General features: G+C 39.6%; 1 protein-coding gene and 1 long non-coding RNA gene across 17 annotated transcripts in view; one reads left to right on the top strand and one right to left on the bottom strand.

Annotated features, from left to right (window-relative positions):
* LOC127350846 (uncharacterized) overlaps nucleotides 1-4,520 on the top strand; it is a 45,187-nt gene extending 40,667 nt beyond the window's left edge. The window contains exon 2 of the long non-coding RNA XR_007880658.1: nucleotides 4,334-4,520. This is a non-coding gene — a long non-coding RNA (uncharacterized LOC127350846). The remainder of the gene's footprint in view (nucleotides 1-4,333) is intronic.
* The window catches only part of ptprfa (protein tyrosine phosphatase receptor type Fa), a 283,480-nt gene that overhangs the window by 26,284 nt on the left and 237,079 nt on the right, over nucleotides 1-20,117 (bottom strand). For 10 of the 16 annotated variants that reach the window (XM_051377747.1, XM_051377737.1, XM_051377739.1 and 7 more), the window contains 4 exons: nucleotides 16,045-16,154; nucleotides 11,707-11,804; nucleotides 2,731-2,854; nucleotides 2,301-2,476 (listed from right to left, as the gene is read on the bottom strand). In XM_051377747.1, the coding sequence (XP_051233707.1) occupies nucleotides 2,301-2,476; nucleotides 2,731-2,854; nucleotides 11,707-11,804; nucleotides 16,045-16,154 (508 nt within the window). Of the gene's footprint in view, nucleotides 1-2,300; nucleotides 2,477-2,730; nucleotides 2,855-11,706; nucleotides 11,805-12,368; nucleotides 12,402-16,044; nucleotides 16,155-20,117 lie in introns of all 16 variants that reach the window. The other 6 variants (XM_051377735.1, XM_051377738.1, XM_051377733.1 and 3 more) reach the window with 1 other exon arrangement.

The raw sequence follows: 20,117 nt of genomic DNA, 5'->3' as shown, positions 1-20,117 counted from the left end.
TAACCATGACCACAGTTGTTCCCTAACCATAACTAAGTAGTTCTTCTCTTAACTGTGACAATAAAGGTTACACAACTGTAACAAAATAATTTAAGTATCTTAACCCAAAGCATGCTCTCTCCCTGACCATCGGTAGTTTTGTGTTTTTTGGTAATAGTTAATGGAAGTCACTTTTGAGAGTATGAACCCTTTTAATATTAAATACCCTATGACCTTTTCTCTAGTGCCATCATCAAGACATACATTATATTATCAGCTCCAGTACTCAATCTCAAGAATTCAAGAACAGGGTGTCACTAGTATTTATGGCCGTGACATTTTGGATTGAAATCATGTTGTTTCAGTAACATTGCTAAGATCAGTGGATTACAGCGTTTGTACTTTGACATGTAAATTTATGGTTTCACACAACAACCTGGGAAGTCAATCATTGGGAACGGTTTGGAAAAGAGCAGGGACTTTCAAAATATACTTGGCAGGTAATTACAAGGAACATCTGTCTCTGACATCACTGTGTACCATCCACAAACCATATAACTCTTACTGAAGTCAGTCGGGGGAAGAGAGAAAACATATTCTCCACGGAGAAAAGCTTTCAATAGTCTTATTCTCCAGGTCTGATAGAACTGATGATAGCAGCATCTACGCTAATCTCTTTAGCAAAGAAACAGTCACTTCTTATACACGTCGTCGCACACACCTAGCATTAAACCACACCTGTAGGTCCTGTCGTAGCTGCTGTTAGTTCTGGCAGAACTAGATGGTCTAATCACTTGTGGTTCAGACAAAAGTGCATAGCTTGAAGCCTCAGGATTGATTTCAGGAGTCTGGCTGCCTCACAATGTTACTTGTCTATATGGTTTTTCATGCATCACATTCATATTGCGGCTGGCACTGACAACTACACAAAAAGTCTAAAGTTTAGACTTGTTTCAAAATTGTCTGCAGTTAATCACATGGTTTTTGTCCCTTACATCAGCAGAAACAGGGGACAACCAGCAGCCATTACTTCAGCCACAGGTTAGAGAACATCTAATATTTCCTGCACCTCTGCTTGAACCACAGATGGGTGTTATTGGCTCCAGCAGAGGGCTGATGGTCTCTGTCACATATAATAATGGTGCGCTGCTGTAGCACTCAGTTCTGCCCCTTGGTTGTGGAGTTATTAACAGTGTGAAAGAGGACTGACATCATTACTCATACGAACACAGTCCCTGTCCTGCTAGCGCTCATCTGCCATGTGACTGGCTGTGAACGCCTCATACCTCATGTCCAGAAGCAGGGTAATGCTGTTGCAGACAGCACCACTGGAGCTAGTGCACTAGATACAGGGCAGTATATCAGAACACTGCTTAGGGAGTGGGTGACCACTGTATAAATCCCTGGAGCAGTGCTTCAGTAAATTCAGTTTTTGTCCCAATTATAACATACCCGACCCCTTGTTGTCAACGCAAACCCATAGAGTGCTGCAAGAATTACTCCTAAAACCTGGAAATGAGTTAGCATTTTAGTATATCCAGTTCCCTCGCATTTAAGTCAATAGGGTTATTGGTTAGATGCCTGAAATACAGTCTGTAGTTAACAGAAGCTTAAGAGATTTTCACGTTTTGTTCTGCAACATAAAATATGTCAGTAAAGCTTTGACGTGTCTTAAAAAGGCGGTTAAAGAGAGTGTTGGTCACAATAAAACATGGAGACTTGTCTACTTACTAGTCGGCCTTTACAACCTTGTTGTGTTCTTCCTCGTGCTCGTGCAAACTATTCTAACTCCTTACTTTACAACTTGTAGATATTAATTACTTTAGTTGGAACTTTAGTGGTGGTGACGTTGAAGTCATGCGACCGTGGGGTAGTACGTTTATAGGCTAAAACATAATGACCCCCAACTTTCTTCAGACCTTACACTGCTGCTACATTATGCCCTACCCCTTTCTCAAAACAAGACCTTCCCCTGAGACGAAAGCACCACCCCTTTGTGACAGTGGTACTGGGTCCTCCTTGCTTACACCAGTAACAAGCAGCACCACTGTGACAGCAAAAAGTGTCACCCACTGTCGTGACATTGGGCCCTGCCCCTTCCGGATAAACCTTTATGTGTATAAAAGAAGATGGATGAAGTGAGTTGAATTATGTCAAATCAGTGCATAATGAGAAACTATATAGCACTACTACTGAGCTTGCTCTTACTGTATGGATGCACTGATTCATTGTGCATTGTCCATCTATTTTGATAAACACACTGTAATCCAAGGCTACTGTCAGAGTTTCTGTTTTACTATTTCTCAACATGAGATCCTCACCCGTGACTTCTCCTCTAGGCGAGTCATCATAACAATGGTGCAGGTCCTCTGCTCCCACACCATCCTCCAGAAGTCGGTCAGCGTCTCTGGCAGAGGCCCCTGTGTGGCGATGTAAGCATTCTGTTTCCTGTAGCCGTCAATGTAGTTGGCATTAATGTAGTCGCTGCCTGGAACTCCTGCAGCAAGGAACAAGTTGGACAAAGTTGGCAAGCAAATTAAAATGGGAGCCAATCAGAAAAGAGCAGGTCTTCCTAAAACATGATGAAATTCACTTATAAAATCGGGGAAATCAGACATAAAGGTCCGTCTCAAATAGAAGCCTGTTATAAATACTGCTGCAGTTGGGGTAAAAGCAATGCCCTGATGACTATTTAAGAATCACGGTATGTAACGTCCACTCTCTTGAGATGTCTGAATACGTTTCTCTCACCATCCACGGGTGTGAGGATGACCCTGGAGTGGTCGTAGGCAATAACATTTGCATATCGGTTCTTTGGCTTGTTGACCTCCAGGTTGGAGTGCTCCCAGGTGAACTGCTGCCCTGGATCAATAGACTGACACACAGAGGAGGGAGAGAGAGGGATTATACAGAGGTTGGAGGGAGAGAGAGTGCAGGTAATAGTTTATTACAAGAGTGCCTGTATTCCTTTCTGTGGTTTAAAGCCTGTCAGAGCTCAGAGTCCAGACCAATAAATGTGACACACAAACTAATTCGTCATCCCTCCTACAGCCCTGGATGATCTTTACGCCCCCTGGATACACACTGGACTGTTTGGGCACTCCTAAAATAATCCCCATCAGCCTCCCACCTACCAGCTCAGTGCCTGATATTAACAAATAACTTTTAACCTCATGAAGGAGAAGCAATGCAGTAAGGTTTTGGGACAGTGGTCTTGGATGTTTCCCATAGCATACATTAGGTTGAGTGGTCAACCATTATCATTTTATCGAAAGTGAACAGATGAGGACTCAGAACTCAGTTGAGATTGTGTCTCTGCACTAAAATGAGGACTGGCACTCGTTGGGAAACACCTGCACAGAGAACATAGCTGTGGAGAGGCTGAGAGTGTGGAACATGTTTTGATCCATATGTGGGCATGTGTACAATGGAGAAAGCTGAACAGGTACTGTGACATTTAGGCCTATCTGAAACCTGTCTCTGTCAGCAGGGTTCAACATTAATGGTTTTTGGTCAGGCAAGTGGGTCAAAAATCTACTTGCCCACATAAAATTTTTACTTGCCCCTATACAAATAGTTGAATTTATTAGCAGTTTTCAAATAACAACAGAGACCCTCAGCTGCCATGCAAGTGAGGTGCTGTCGACTCTTCATATGGCACTCTAGTAACTTTCTTTGGTGAACGACTGTTTAATCCACCTTGCTCTCTAACTTGCAGCAAACTGCACAATACATAGTTGGAGTTTTGCCCACATCCTCTAACACCAGCCAAATTAACTTCTGTTTCCAGGGTAACTGAAATGCTCAGACATCCCTTCAGACAGGGACAAGAAGTAAGATGGTTCACTCCAGAAAAATCATAAAGTAAGTTGTTAGATTTAAAAGCACATAGTGGCGAGCAAGTAGAAACCCTTATTGTTGAGCCGTGGGCTTTACCGTTTTGATATGTTAAACTTTCCACCTAAAGTACCCATAAAAACGTTCTTTTGAATTTCTGACATTCCTACTTTTCATTTGCAAATTCTAGATGACTTGATTGCAATGTCAGTTTGATCCAGGCAGCAATATCTCAACTATTGAATGGATTTAAATGTAATTTTGTAAATTCATGGTCCCCAGAGGATGAATGCTTTGGTGATTGTCTGACTTTTCTTTAAGCGTCACCATCAGGTAAAATTCCCTTTGTCCAGTAGAAAAAAATATTTTTTAGTAGGATGAATCCTGCTCTTAACACTTAACCTCGCAGAACTTATCCTCTACTTATTAATTTGTACAAATTTGTAGGAGTCACTCATAAGACCCACCCTTATCGAGACAGACGACCACCCACCTAGAGCCGAAGGGTCTGTCCTAGGTTTCTGCCTTTTAACAGGCAGTTTTTCCTTGCCCTTGTCGCCAAGTGCTTGCTCATGGTGGTACTGTTGGGTCTCTGTAAATAATGTTATAAGGAGTTCGGTCTAGACCTGCTCTATTTGAAAAGTGTCCTGAGATAACTTCTGTTATGAATTGGCGCTATACAAATAAAATTTAATTGAACTGAATTGAATTATCCTACCACACTTGTATACCCCAAAGCTAAGCTCAACACCGTGAGCAGGTAGGTGTTACGGGTTAAATTATTGCTGTATGTGAGATGGAAACATGCCTGTGTTCCAGTGATGACAGAGTGTGTGCCGATATGAGCTGGACATGTTTTCACTGCGCTGCCTGATGATTGGTCTCTATCGATTGCCGGCTGTGAATGCAGGCGCAGGTTTAGCTGAATAATGACACGCTGAAGATTGTTATTTATGATTGACCTTTCACGGTCCTACTACTTATCTTACATCATATGGAAAAAAAACACACATACACACATGGACAAGCAAAATGAAGCAGTGACTAGGACTCTAATATCCTGCTGCTTTCCCCCCTGACTGGCTGGATGGCTGCTCAGCCCCCAAGTCTACAACTGATAATAATGACAATGGAGAAAGAGGTTGAATGCACATCTTATTTAACAGCCTGTTAGGCAAGGCTTCCATCGCGCTGCACTGACAAACCACTCACATTACCGCTAATGTGCTCCGCTAACGTGTAGATCAGTTACCAAGCATGTCAGTGCAATCACCCTCACGGACCTGCAGTTCCACCAACAAAAAACAAAGCCAGTAAACACAGAGAAGGGAACAACCAGGCATGAAGCATGTGGATTTAAGTGTGGCAGAGCCAGGCTCGCACCTGCGGCCATATTCACTGAGTTAAGAATAATAATTGAATGAATACACATTACAGGATTGGCTCTGGATTAGCTGCTCTTAACACTAAACCTCACTTATCACATTGGCACACATTTTCATCGATCTCACTTCACACTGTCAGATGAGAATCACATTAACTTTGGTGAATGTTATTTAAATTAAACAACATAAGAAATCAAACATGGGGATTTGTATCCGCTTTCTGTAACTTCAAATGCTTTACATTACATGTACACTGACAGAGACATAGAAGAAACACAATTGTCAAACCACTGCAGTATGTTTGTCGTTTCCTACAAAATTCCATGTTGGTTTCTTTTAGCCATGACTATGACCAAGATTGTTGCGTTACCTTCACTGTGTAATTTTTTGTGTCTAAAGTCAACAAAAATTTATCCATGGCAGTGGAGATCAGGAAATGATCACACAAATCCTTACACTGTTTTTTAATAGTTTTGGAAGTCACTGCACACAGAGGGAGAGAGAAGGGTATAAGAAATAACATCTTTTGTTGTTTAGTTTGGACGACTTGTAGTTCGGCCACTTGAATTAGTATAAAGCACTTTCAGTGGTCGGAAGTCTAGAAAGGTGCTATATAAGTGCAGTCCAGAAATGTTCCATTTCCGTGTTGGACATGTTTTCAGTGTTGGACATGTGTTTTGTGATCTCTGCAATTACTTTGCTGAATACAATGTCTGATATAACTGATGGCCAGACCTAAAAAATAAGACCCATATTGCAATTAAGAGTAGTTTTCCTTTAAGAAAATGTTTTAGCAAGGGTAATGGTTTACCCTAAAATGGATTGGAAATGCAGTGTGCACACTGCAGTATAACCAAAACTGATGAATACAAAACCACCTTGTGCAATCATAACTTCAATAGGGATATATAATTGTTTCTATCAGTAGCCATACACAAACATAGCATGAGGTTACAGATGTTCATACTCAGTAGGCAGCTGGTGTTAGTGTTGGTTGTTCCTTTTGGTTTATCTTTGAACAAAGTTTCAAACACCCCATTGTCACACACACCAGCACCCCTTGCTGTGCTGGTAACAGAAAAAAAACAGTTGCAGCACAGTGTCTGGGTTCCTGTTGGGACTTGTGAGAAACTGGAACTCCAGCAAAACAGAACATTGGCAAGTATTAAGAATGATATAGACATACCACTCCTATTGTTAATGATAATTTGTGTCCATGCACTGGAACAATGAGAGTTTATTTTTATAAAGAGACACAATGTCTGGGCAGCCATCCATCCTAGACATAGACATTAATACTTGCATCTGCATTGGCAGTATTCACTGCAATGAACGATACGTCAAAAGAGCTGTGTTAAGGAACCCTGAGGCCCAGTTACCAGACAGTTTTACTCGTGCAAACAAGCTTTTACTCATTTGATACGGTTAAGAAATAGATGTAATCATTATTATGCAATGAAGAGGATTGCTGTTATAGAGGCCATATGCAGTATATGAAGTGGTCTCCAGTAGTCCCCAAATATACTGGCTCATTCATCAGATGTAACAAGTTTTTAGATCCTCTGGCAGGTCTCATTTAAAACCCAGCCATTATCAGCTTTTCATTTCAAGCCCTGCTGCTCTTACTATGGACTAATGGCTGGTAGCTCCTATGCAATGGGGCACAGGAGGACATACAATGTGTGTGTCTGAGAGCGAGAGACCCAGTGCCTCCATCATGACAGCCTCCAAATCAAGTTTATTGAGTTCTACAGAATCAGGCACCTACATATCATCTTAAACATCAGCTGCTGTGACTGTTGCTTTCATTCTTGATTACTGGCAGAGACTAAGAGCAAAAATTCAGAGGGCAGCCACAACGTATCGACATCTGAACAACCTGTTTGTTGCACCCATTTAATCAATTAGAACCGTATCTATACCTTGGGTAAAAACATCCAGTCTACCACATTTTACATTCTACAGGTTTTTTTGACTTGGAGAAGGCTAATGACTGTGTCCCCCAGGGTATCTTGTGGAGACTGCTGTGAGATAAGCAGTACTGGGGTTGTTGCTATGAGACATCCAGTATGTGGAACAAGAGTTGAGTTCATATTAGTAAGTAAAGCCTTTTCTCAGTGGGTGCTGGACTCTGCCAGGGTTGTGTCTTCTCACTGTTTTGTGATTTTATTGGGCAGGATCTTAAGGCACAGCCATAAGCCAGGAGTGTCTCATACGATGGCCCTGGGATTGCTCCTCTTCTTTTAGTGAATGATGTGGTTCTAATGGCTTCATTGTCCTGTGACATCTAGCACACACTGGGTCAGTTTGTGAAGAGGTTGGGATCAGAGTCATAACTTCCAAATCTGAGGTCCTGGTACTTTGTTAAAAATAGATGGATTGCTCTCTCCAATCAGATATTAATTTACATTATTAGAGTAGTGAATACAAATAAGCATGATTATTCTAAATATGGCTTAATATCATCCAATCCCAGACATTACATTAGTTCCATCTGAATATTATTATTTAAACATACTTTTAACAACTGCACGTTTGAAGCAAGAGTCACGAAAATATTCTAATTTGAACTGAATGCTATCTTGTCAGGCAAACATAACAATATGTCTCCAAAAAGTTCCCTCTATTTCACCACATTGTAGGGGAAAAAAACTTGGAAAGCTAGAAACATTGATTCAGTTGCTGTTTCATAATTTATATGCCCCCTTCCTTCTGCTGTGCATAAACAGTGCACCCATCTGTCCTGTTTTATCCGCTTGGCAATTCACCACTTTAAATGCAAATTACCTTCCTTTGTAGCACATCAACAAGCCATAATCCCTCACTGGCTTTTACAGTAGGTAAAAGCAGTGCGATATTATTCTTGGAAAGGAGGCAGTGAATTTATCCATACAGAGCAGCATCCTTTTTTTTTTTAACCAATGCTGAACTTTAACTCTGCAATGTTAAGCCAGCTCTATACAGAAAAAAGAGAAATAAGAATGCTGATTTTCCAGATGGGCGTGGGTAAATATATATTTATCCCTACTCTGACAAGAAAAAGAAACCTGCAGGGTCAATAGAAAACTTCATGTATTGTATACTCGTCATTGCTGATACTAAGTATCAGCGCAAAGACCACAGTCGCTAAAAGCTCTAATGAAACCTACCTCACCTTGCCCTAAGGGCCTGCTCACCCACATTCAATTATTTTATAAGTCTGGCTTTTGCTGGACAGATTTACAGTCCCTAAGTTGCTGTTTCAGAGGCATTTTTCAAAGAAAGAAATAAATGTTTTTTTTTTTTTTTAAAGGCACTAAAATGTGCTCTCTAAGAAAAACACATAGAAGTTTATAATATTACCAGCTTTATTAAATCAAGAAAATGTAAATACTGGCTTAAAAATATTATTATATTATAACATGAAAGTGTCATATGCTTCCAGCTCCATATAATAATCAATTTAAGCAATTTCCATAAAGCTGTGGGACTTGCAAGATTCACATAAAAATAGTCTAAAAGTGCTGCAGCAGCCCAGGGTTTGACTCTGACCTGCGGCCCGTTGCTGCGTGTCATCCCCTCTCTCTAACCCCCTTTCCTCTCTATCTTCAGCTGTCACTATCAGTTAAAAAGGCAATAAAAGATAAAAAAAAAAATGTTTTTAAAAATGGTCTAAATGGAAGCAGCAGAGGTTGAGATATCCTGTCTGTTTGTCTCCCAGCTGTCTGTTTTTCTGTTGTAGAACCATTTCACTAAATGTCCAACTAAACGTTCAACCAACTCATCCCATCATGTTGATTAGAAACACGATATCCAACGCCCCGCCAGTGGCAAATCTAAATCTGTTGGGGCCCTAGGCAATAATTATCAGGGGGGCCCTATAAATATCTTTCATCACCATTATCTTATAAAAAAAATCTGAAACCAATGAAAAATTTACAAAATCTACACTTTTTTCTCCAGATGTTCACATTAGTAGAATTTTCAAAATATAATGAAAATTAAAAACATGTCAATTTTCACAAAAACAATAAAAGCCTTGCTTTTGTAAATAACACATTTTAAATAACCCACATTATTAGGCCAGTGCTCATCTATTTATAGAGCATTGATTTAGCAAATGCTCCCACTATGTCCTCACTTAAAAAGTTCACAGGCTGCACCTAGCCAACATCTGTATGTGGGGCCCATGTGGGTATTAGATGGGCTGAAAAATGGGCCCTATATGGAATTGTCTGGAGGTTCCATACTGGCCCCACTGGCTTTATTCAGGATTGCACAGGATGTTAGGTGGGTATTTGGTAACCCAATGGACACTATTTATGTTGCCCACTCTGAGCCCACACTCTCATTTCCCATTAGTGACCTAAATAGGACCCACATAGGGAGCCTTGGGGATATGGGGCTCATCTTGGGCCCATACCCACTTGGTACCCATGAAATCCAGTGTAACCCATATGGACCCACATATACATGTTGGCTGGGATAGTATCTGCACAACACTACACTGCCCTGAGAGGTGGAAAACCACTGAGTTTAGAAAACAGGGAAGAGCGACAGCATCAATCAGAGGACTGAAAGAAGAGGAGAGGACTGAGAGAGAGATACTGTCTTCCTGTCAGGCGTGTTTTTTACAGGGGACTGTTTCAGATATTTAGTTTATCTCTAACAACTCTGTTATTCAAGTGTGCCCCCATTAGTTAAGGCTAGACTGGACTTTTTACAGGTATGACATGGGGATACATGGTTATGGTCAATGCCAGGGTCCAAAACTAAGTTTTTGGCTCATCTGCTGAGGGCAGGTAAACTGAGAAAAAGTACCAGCAAAATATATTTTTACTGGCCATAAAACTGAATCATGCATTAATTGCCTCAAGTTTAGCCAGGACCTAAGAGCTCCTGTTTCGTTCAGACACCACCTCTCGCAAAAACGCAGACCTCAATGACTCTGCTCTTGGTCTTTCTCTTCATATTTTCTTTTTGGTGGCTTAACCCCAGGAATGTGTCACCACATCTCTAATAACGTAATGCAGATGTTTCTCATAACAAAAACATAGACAGATATTGTCTAGAAAGTGGCAAATAGATGCTTTGATTTAATTTACTGATGTCAGGATAGGTGGGGTTTTTCCAATTTATTTTTCCAAAACCAAAATTTAAGGGCGGCATTCACACCAAGAACAATAACTATAACGAGAGGGCACATTTTGAGACACTGGGTGTCCTCTGGGCCCCTCTATTGACAAGCAGCAGTTGACAAGCAATATGTCTGCATTGTATTTGGATTAAAATTCTCCAGAAAGCCTTCTTTTTACTAATTTGAGTAAAGCTGCGATGGAAGTTTGTGTCCTTTCATACACGTGTCTGATGAAAACTCAACAATCAACAATGTAAACCACGATGAAGATAAATTTAACCTCTGCCCACAACCTGCTTTTGTAAAACGTACCAGCCACATAATGACTATCCTTGATCCACTGCCTTTTTAAAGTACGGTCTATATGGAGGAATTGGACTTGAGACTGCTCTACTAGTGAAAAATAAATCAACAATTCTTGATTGAATATTCCTTAACTGCTGACTCAGCTTAACTTCTTAAGTTTGTCTACTCTAAAAATTTTAAGTTATCATGAGTTGACACTGACAGGACTAAAGATGTTTGTTTCAGTACAATTTTCATTATAACTTAGTAGACACAACTAGATCACACTAAAAAGGGCTGCAGCTGCTTCCTTATTATTTTTAGTTTTTTCAACTTCTGCATGTTTACAATTTAGCCAACTATAAAACAACAAAACAGGATTAATAAAATCTGATCTATCTGATAAAGCTGACATAATCCCAGCACAAATTCAATCATGTATTTCAGAGGTGAGCTGATCAGTTCTCAAACACAACAGGAATCAGCCCAGTGATATTATTTCTATACATTTCTTCAGAAAACAAGACGTTGAATACAGCTGAAAGGTATGTGTGCTGAACCTGTCATGGTCATCTCACATTTCTTCTACACTAGTTAAATAAAGCACAGAAATGACCGTATTTTTTAAGGAAACGTAAGAAAGCAAAAAGCCTGTGTTAAGTTCTTGTTAACTTTTACAGAGGAGCAATAGAAAGCATCCTGACTGGAAACATCATAAACTGGCATCATGGGATGTGCACAGCCCACGACAGGAGGACTCTGCAGGGGGTGATTAAAACTGCCCGGAAGATCATTGGTACTCAGCTACCCAGCATCAGTGATATTGGTGAGATGAGGTGACTGCCACAGCCTGTTCACCCTGCTGCACTCTGGGAAAAGGTACATAAGCCACCAGACATAAAGACAGCTTCTTCCCTCAGGCTGTGAGTTTTTTTTTTCATGACTATAAATGAATGAATGAATAATTATTTTTTAAAAGTAGCATAAAGGGAACTATAAATACATTTGATTCCACCACCTTGCGTTGTAAATGACAATAAAATAACCTTGAATCCTTGAATCCTAGTTGACTTGAAAGCCAGGTATAGAAGCTGAAAGAATTACCTCATACTCCTGGGAGAAGCGCAGACCATCGTTGGCTTTGAGTCTCTCTATGTGATCTGCCAGGTCACAGGTAGCAATGGGAGGATGTTCCCTCATCCCTGCAGCGAGAGGTTGAGGTGGTAAGTATTTTTCGCGCACACACACACACGCACACGCACACGCACACACACACACACACACACACACACACACACACACACACACACACACACACACACACACACACACAAAGTGGACAATGTAACCAGGGTGCAGATGCATGTTGAAGGCTCAGAGCTAAGTGCTCACAGTGATAAAGGGGGACAGTGAGAGTGCTGTGTGGTGAGCAGAGGGATGAAGTCAGCTCTTCAACAGCATGCCCAAACCACACTGGTGATGTGAGCATCAACAAGCATGCTGATTGGTTAAAGAAATCCCATAAAGCAAAAGGTGAGTGGGAAGGCATCACACAGGCCTTACACTGATATTTGTTTCTATATATGATTTATGATCTTTGTACTGTATTTCATTTCAACCCTCAACCTGGACAGACCATTGAGAAGTGGAGGTGACTGGGTTAAATAAGCGGGCTCTAGTTCAAATGGCTGCTAGGTAAAACAGAACTGGAAGGAGGTGGGAATGGGAGGAAACATTAGTAAAACACAAGAGGAATGAAAACTAACTTGGAGTGTTCGGGCAACTGAGGGCACTGGAACCTGTGGGGGAAAGACCAGGCAAAACAAACAGTACAGGGGTCAGTTAGGAGAGGACAGACAAAAGAAAAGAACACAGGAAGCACTGAGAAAGTATTTTTTTCTTTTTTGTCAGTTGTATGTGTAAAATATCTCTCAACATTTATTGCATCTTAGCACAGATAAAGGGACTTCAGTTTTTAGGCAATCCTGTGAGGTGCCTCTAGGGATGGCAATGTTGCTCACTGGTTGTTGGTCAGTTGGTCAGTCCACCACCTGAAGGCACAGTTACGTTCAAAAAGGACCTGATGCCCCCTTTCTAATGTTGTCATAAATGAATATGGATCAGAGCGATCGCAAACTGTGAACAGTTAATGAGAGTGACGCTACAATGTGTCGTCTGGTAGTGTGATGATATACTAAATGTAGTGATACAAAACACTGGAATAATTACATCTCCATTTCCAAACAAACAACATCTGTGTCTCTATTGGCACATCTGCTCAGTTGAAGTTGAACAAAGGTGATCTCTGACCTGCCAGTCCGACGGTGCAGTTACTCCAATAACTATCCTTATTTGTATAGAATACCAGATACCGGAACTCTAATGTGACCATGCCTCAAGTTCAGATCGAAATATCTTGACAATTATTGGATGGATTGTCATGAAATTTAGTAAAGACATTCAAGGTCCCCAGACGATGAAGCCTAATAACTTTGGTGATCCTCTGACTGATGAACATGGTAGAATTACTTGTTGCATGCATGTTAGCATGACAACCACTACCATTTGTACATTTTCTTTACCCTGTCTGATAAGGGTCGAAAACAAGCTGTGTAGCAAGACGCTAACTTGCTTGATCATACCTGCTAATTAGCATAAACTTTGTGTCAAAACATACAGGTATCTAGAATTATGGGTAATACCTTGAATTTAGACTTATGCTTGCTAGGGCCGTAATGATATCAGATTTTCCCTACACGATTATCATGGCCAAAATAACTCAACTCACATATTCTCAAATCTGTTGAAATTTTGAAGAAAAAAAAATCATGTAAATCAAATTCTTATGTAATAGTGTTTTTTTTTTTTTGGCAAATTAATTACACTTAAAATATGAGTGCAGCAGGGTTATGAGAGAGTCCGTAACCATAACTGTACAATAGCGTACAAAAGAGTGTGAACCACAAAGTGAGAATGGAAAGAACTATCATCATTGTATTAACATGATATGGGTATTTCATCATGACACCCCTAATGCGTGCATTCTGTTACTGCACATGGAAATGACAATAAAATATATTGTATTTTACTTTTAGTTTAACCCTTTCACATCAACTATCTTCAAATATTACCAAAATATATTTAACATCAGTTAAATTCACAACAAAAAAGAAAAAAAAAAAGTTATGCATTTAAAATTCTATTTCAAGGTCCAGCATGTAGGATTTAGTGGCATTTAATGGTATAGTTGTGGATCACAAATCCATTGCTTCATCCTCCCCTTCTAAACACAGTAGTTTCTCTCTTTCTGCACACATTCATGTTCCATTAATGCATGTTACTAACTTCACTTCTTCCCCGGAGTTCTTGTGCTTTCTCGTCTCGCAGGTTCTTATCGATCCTGGTGGAGCCTCCTGCCATGGTCCTGCTAGATTGCCATTGCTAATATTACTGATATTATTGTTATTATTATTATTATTATTACTACAGTTACTATTATTACTATTGTCACTGCTCATTGTCCCCCATCGTTGTTGTCGTCGTCTTCATCTTCATGTTCATCATCATCGTCAGTCACTACTATTATTGTAGTTGTTGCTGTGCACCTTTGTCTCTGTCCTTCTGTCGTTACCTCAAATACTATCAAATAAATTTAATTCAATTCAATTTTATTTGTATAGCGCCAATTCATAACAGAAGTTATCTCAGGACACTTTTCAAATAGAGCAGGTCTAGACCGAACTCTTTATAACATTATTTACAGAGACCCAACAGTACCACCATGAACAAGCACTTGGTGACGGGGGCAAGGAAAAACTGCCTGTTAAAAGGCAGAAACCTAGGACAGACCCTTCGGCTCTAGGTGGGTGGTCGTCTGTCTCGACCAGTTGGGGTGAGAGAGAGAGAGAGAGAGAGAGAGAGAGAGAGAGAGAGAGAGAGAGAGAGAGAGAGAGAGAGAGACAGACAGACAGACAACAACAGTAGCAACAACTACACTAATAGTAGTGACTGATGATGATGAACATGAAGAAGATGATGACGACAACAGCAACGATGGGGGACAATGAGCAGTGACTATAGTAATATTAGTAACTGTAGTAATAATAATAGTAATAATAATAATAATAACAATAATATCAGTGATATTAGCAATGGCAGTCAAGCAGGACCATGGCAGGAGGCTCCACCAGGATCCATGAGAACCTGCGAGACGAGAAAGCACAAGAACTCCGGGGAAGAAGTGAAGTTAGTAACATGCATTAATGGGACATGAATGAGTGCAGAAAGAGAGAGAGAGGAAGAGAGGAGCTCAGTGCACCATGGGAAATCCCCCGATTGTCTAGGCCTATAGCAGCATAACTAAGGGATGGTTCAGGACTCACCTGATCCAGCCCTAACTATAAGCTTTATCTAAGAGGAACGTCTTGAGCCTACTCTAAATATATAAATGTTGTATGAAGTATTTGTCTTATTTATAAAGTAGCGTAAAATTGAAATACTCAAGGACAGTAAAGCATGTTTAAAAGTTCACAATTTTCACTTTATAGCATGAGTACACATGATGTCATCTGTCAATTTGAGAGGGAGAACAAAGGTTGGCAGCCAAATGAGTTAATGAATTTATCTTGGTGTAAACAACATCTGCCAAATTCCCTCCTACTGCTACCTGAGGTAAGTGCTACCCATCTGATTGAGAGAGGAACATGGTCGAAAAACAATGACAAACTGTGAGTTTAAAACCTCCCACTGAAATACAAATACCCTGAACATTAAAGCTGCAATGGGTTATTTTTAAAGAAATAATGTCATATTTTCTGAAACTTTCACTGTACTCTTTCACTATATACATATTATCTGTCTCATGTGCTACTGTCAGGATATATTGAAAGTCTCAGCAAATATGACAAAAAGTTGTTTTTATAAAAGTTTTATTATCTAACCTAATAAAGTAGTTTTTATTTTTATTTTAACAATGCCAACAGATGCTATTTGCATCCGGGATGAAATAGCCAATGTGGTTATTTATAACTGCACAGCATAAACCTAAGCTTAAACAAACTGCAACTGTCTGCAATAGTCTCCCAGGGGAAAGAGTTAAACCCATTTACCCACCTCAACCTCCTCCCTACATGGATTTTGTTGCTGAATAGCTGCTGTATGATGAAGGCACAGACAAAAGATGCTGTTCCGCCGATTGGAGCATCAGAGTAAAGTAAATGGTGAACGAGAGCAAGAACTGTTGTTGAATTTATTGAGACAACAGATAAACTTGGAGGAAGTGTTAAGTTTGTATTAACAGTTAACAGCGTCAACAGCAAAAATAAATATATAGGGTATAAATATGATAAAAATACTTTTAAGAAAGGTGAAAATACACATAATGTTTCTCTCGGGACAGCTGTGTCTGTCTCTGTGTGTGTGTGAGTGTGTGTGTGTCCATACCTTGTGTCTGATAGTTGAGTCTCCTCATCTCCACAGGATCTGAGGAGTGGGCCAGCAGTGAGTCCTTGACCCCTGCCATGTGCTCGTCCTTGGCTGGAGATGTTCGTTTCCTGCGGGAAAGAAGAACCAGCGTGATGAGAGAAGGTAACCATGTGACCAAGTTAGGCCAGGTCACAATAACTATTTTTTTTTTTTTTTTTTTTTTTTTTTTAAAAGGAAAAATAATGTTTAAAACATTTTTGGTTTTATCAGCCCAGATTGGTACTGGCAGCATGTGATAATCGCCAAGAAATGCAGAGATGAGTGAGAAAAACAAACCTCACAACATCTTGTAAATGTAAAATTTCTCCTTAATGCTACAACTTTATTCTCCAAACTCCAACATATTCTCCATTGTTATAATAAGATGCTTATATCACAAAAATGGGTTTCAGCCACCAGTGGCAGCCCTCTAGTGTACCTTATTTGTAGTGACTGTAACAAAATGAAAAAATCCCCTTATGTTGTTGACCCGACATTAAAGTTCAATAACCCAACATGTATTGGCAACATTCTTCCAATTACAATTTTTATGAGCTGCACAATGACTGAAATGCTTAAATCAGTCAGTCAGCAAAACAGGACTGTGATATGTACTATGATAGCAGAACATCATAATTCATTTGAAAGTCTTGTTCTTAGTCTTTTTCACCCATCCTGGAAAACACTGCAGCCAGTTCTATTTGTTATAGTGTACCGCGCTCCTGGACCGTACTCTGATTTTATATCTGAATTCTCAGTTTTTATCAAGTTTAGTCCTTAAATCAGATAAAGTAATTATTGTAGGTGATTTTAATATTCATGTGGAAGTTAACAATGACAGCCTTAGTAACGCATTTATATCATTAATAGACTCAATTGGCTTCTGTCAGAGTGTAAATAAACCCACCCATTGTTTTAAATCACACTCTTGACCTCGTTCTATATTATGGCATTGATATTGAACATTTAATAGTCTTCCCACAAAATCCTTTTCTATATGACCATTATTTAATAACTTTTGAATTCCTATTAATAGATTATAAGCCATTAGGCAAAACTTCCTACAGCAGATGTCTATCTGACAGTGCTATAGCTAAATTTAAGGAGGAGATTTCATCAGTGTTTAATTCAATGCCATGTCTGAATTTAACAGAGGACTCTTATTAAACTTTAGGCCCTCTCAAATTGATCATCTCGTTAATAGTGGCTCACTGCGACCAACACTAGATTCTATCGCCCCTATAAAAAGGAAAATATTAAGACATAGAAGACTAGCATCGTTGTACAACCACCAAACCCGCCAATTAAAGCAAAAAGCACGGAACTCTGAAAAGAAATGGCGCTCTTCCAAATGATTAGAATATCACTCAATTTGGCAAGATAATCTTAAAACTTATAGAAAGGCCCTCCATAATACCAGAGGAGCCTATCACTCAGCACTAATAGAAGAAAATAAGAACAACCCTAGGTTCCTCTTCAGCACTGTAGCCAGGCTGACAGAGAGTCACAGCTCTATTGAGCCACATATCCCCATAACCCTCAGTAGTAACGACTTTAGCTTCGTTTATGATCAAATTATTACTATTAGAGACAAAGTTAATCACCAAATTCCCTCAACAGGTATCGCTGTCCCTCTAAGTTCAGGAATTTTAGCAAATGTAAAATCAGATATATATTTAAACTGTTTTCCTGCTATCGAGCTGCATCAACAAACTTCAGTAATTTCTACATCGAAGCCATCAACTTGCACTTCTTTACTAGATATGATCAATCTTTCTTTATTATCAGGATATGTACCACAGTCCTTTAACGTAGCTGTAATTAAACCCCTTCTTAAAAAGCCCACTCTTGACCCAGGGGTTTTAGCCAACTATAGACCCATTTCTTACCTCCCATTCCTCTCTAAGATTCTGGAGGAAGTAGTTGCCAAGCAGTTGTGTGACTTTCTACATAGCAATAGCTTATTTGAGGATTTTCAGTCAGGATTTAGAGTTAATTACAGCACAGAGACAGCTCTGGTTAAACTTAATAGCGACCTTTTAATTGCTTCCGACAATGTACTTAGTATTATTAGATCTTAGTGCCGCATTTGACACCAATTACCATAATATTCTTTTACAGAGACTTGAGCATCTAATTGGCATTAAAGGAACCACACTAAGCTGGTTTAAATCCTATTTATCAAATCGTTCTCAGTTAGTACACGTTTATTATGAATCCTCTATTAACACTAAACTTAGTCATGGAGTTCCACAAGGTTCTGTGCTTGGACCAATTCTATTCACTTTATATATGCATCCCTTAGGCAACATTATTAGGAATTACTCCATTAACTTTCACTGTTATGCAGATGACACCCAGTTATATCTATCGATCAAGCCCAATTAAATTAATCAGTTATCTAAATTACAAGCATGTCTTAAGGACATAAAAACTTGGATAAGCTCCAATTTTCTGATGTTATAATCCTAAGTTTTTGTACTTGGCCCCAAACACTTCAGAGACTCACTGTCTAAAGATATAGTTACTCTAGATGGTATTACCTTGGCCTCCAGCACCACCATTAGTAATCTTGGAGTTATCTTCCATCAGGATGTCCTTTAATTCCCACATAAAGCAAACCTCTAGGACTGCCTTTTTTCATTTACGTAACATTACAAAATTAGACACATCCTGTCACAGACGGATGCAGAAAAACTAATCCATGCATTTGTTACTTCTAGGCTGGATTACTGCAACTCTTTATTATCAGGTTGCCCCAATAAGTCCATTAAAACGCTCCAATTAATTCAGAACGCTGCAGCACGAGTACTGACAGGAACTGGGAAAAGAGATCATATTTCTCCTGTACTAGCTTCTCTGCACTGGCTCCCTGTAAAATGTAGAATAGAATTTAAAATCCTCCTCCTCACCTATAAAGCTCTTCATGGTCAGGCCCCTTCATATCTTAAAGAGCTTGTGGTTCCTATAGTCTCTAAAAGTAGAACAGGAGCCAGAGCCTTCAGTTACCAAGCTCCTCTCCTGTGGAACCAGCTTCCAGTTGTGGTTCAGGAGGCAGACACCCTCTCCACATTTAAGAGTTGGCTTAAGACGTTCCTCTTTGATAAAGCTCATAGTTAGGGCTGGATCAGGTGAGTCCTGAACCATCCCTTAGTTATGCTGCTATAGGCCTAGACTATCGGGGGATTTCCCATGGTGCACTGAGCTCCTCTCTTCCTCTCTCTTTCTGCACTCATTCATGTTCCATTAATGCATGTTACTAACTTCACTTTTTCCCCGGAGTTCTTGTGCTCTCTCTCTCTCTCTCTCTCTCTCTCTCTCTCTCTCTCTCCCCCTCTCCCCCTCTCCCCAACTGGTCGAAGCAGACGACCACCCAGCCGGGGTCTGTCCAAGGTTTCTGCCTCTTACTCTTAAAAGGCAGTTTTTCCTTGCCACCATTGCCAAGTGCTTGCTCATGGTGGGAACTGTTGTTCTGTAAATACTTTTAGTAGTACGGTCCAGACCTGCTCTATTTGAAAAGTGTCCTGAGATAACTTCTGTTATGAATTGGCAAATTTAATTGAATTGGATTAGTGATATAATTAGACAGCTATTTGTTGTCCATTAAAAGAATTAGGTGACAATTTAATAAGTAAAATATTATGAGCAGATGTATCAAAAGCTTTCCCTAAATCCAAAAATATAAAAATATACCCAAAGCGTATTCATTACTGTTCATAGGAGTTTTATCAACCAGCTAAATAACCTGTGTACATTGTTTTATTCTGAATCCATACTGGTGGTTACACAAAATGACGTCCTGGGAATTACTTATTAATAATTAAACAATCTCTTATCCCTAGATTGAAAAATTATGTCATTTTGAGATGTGTGGGAACAAATTAAGTTAATTAATTTTTCATATCTTTGTCATTGAATAAGTCAGATGTGATTAAATCAGCTGGGTTATATCGTATTAACATGTAACTGTTTAATTTTTCATGAAGGGAGATATTGATCTTGACTAGTGGTTGTGGCGGATGGTGGTCAGTAATCGGATTTATTTGAAATAG

The sequence above is a fragment of the Dicentrarchus labrax genome, unplaced genomic scaffold (genome assembly GCF_905237075.1).
Source record: "Dicentrarchus labrax unplaced genomic scaffold, dlabrax2021, whole genome shotgun sequence".
Taxonomy (NCBI): domain Eukaryota; kingdom Metazoa; phylum Chordata; class Actinopteri; family Moronidae; genus Dicentrarchus; species Dicentrarchus labrax.
This window is presented reverse-complemented; position numbering and strand designations above follow the sequence as displayed.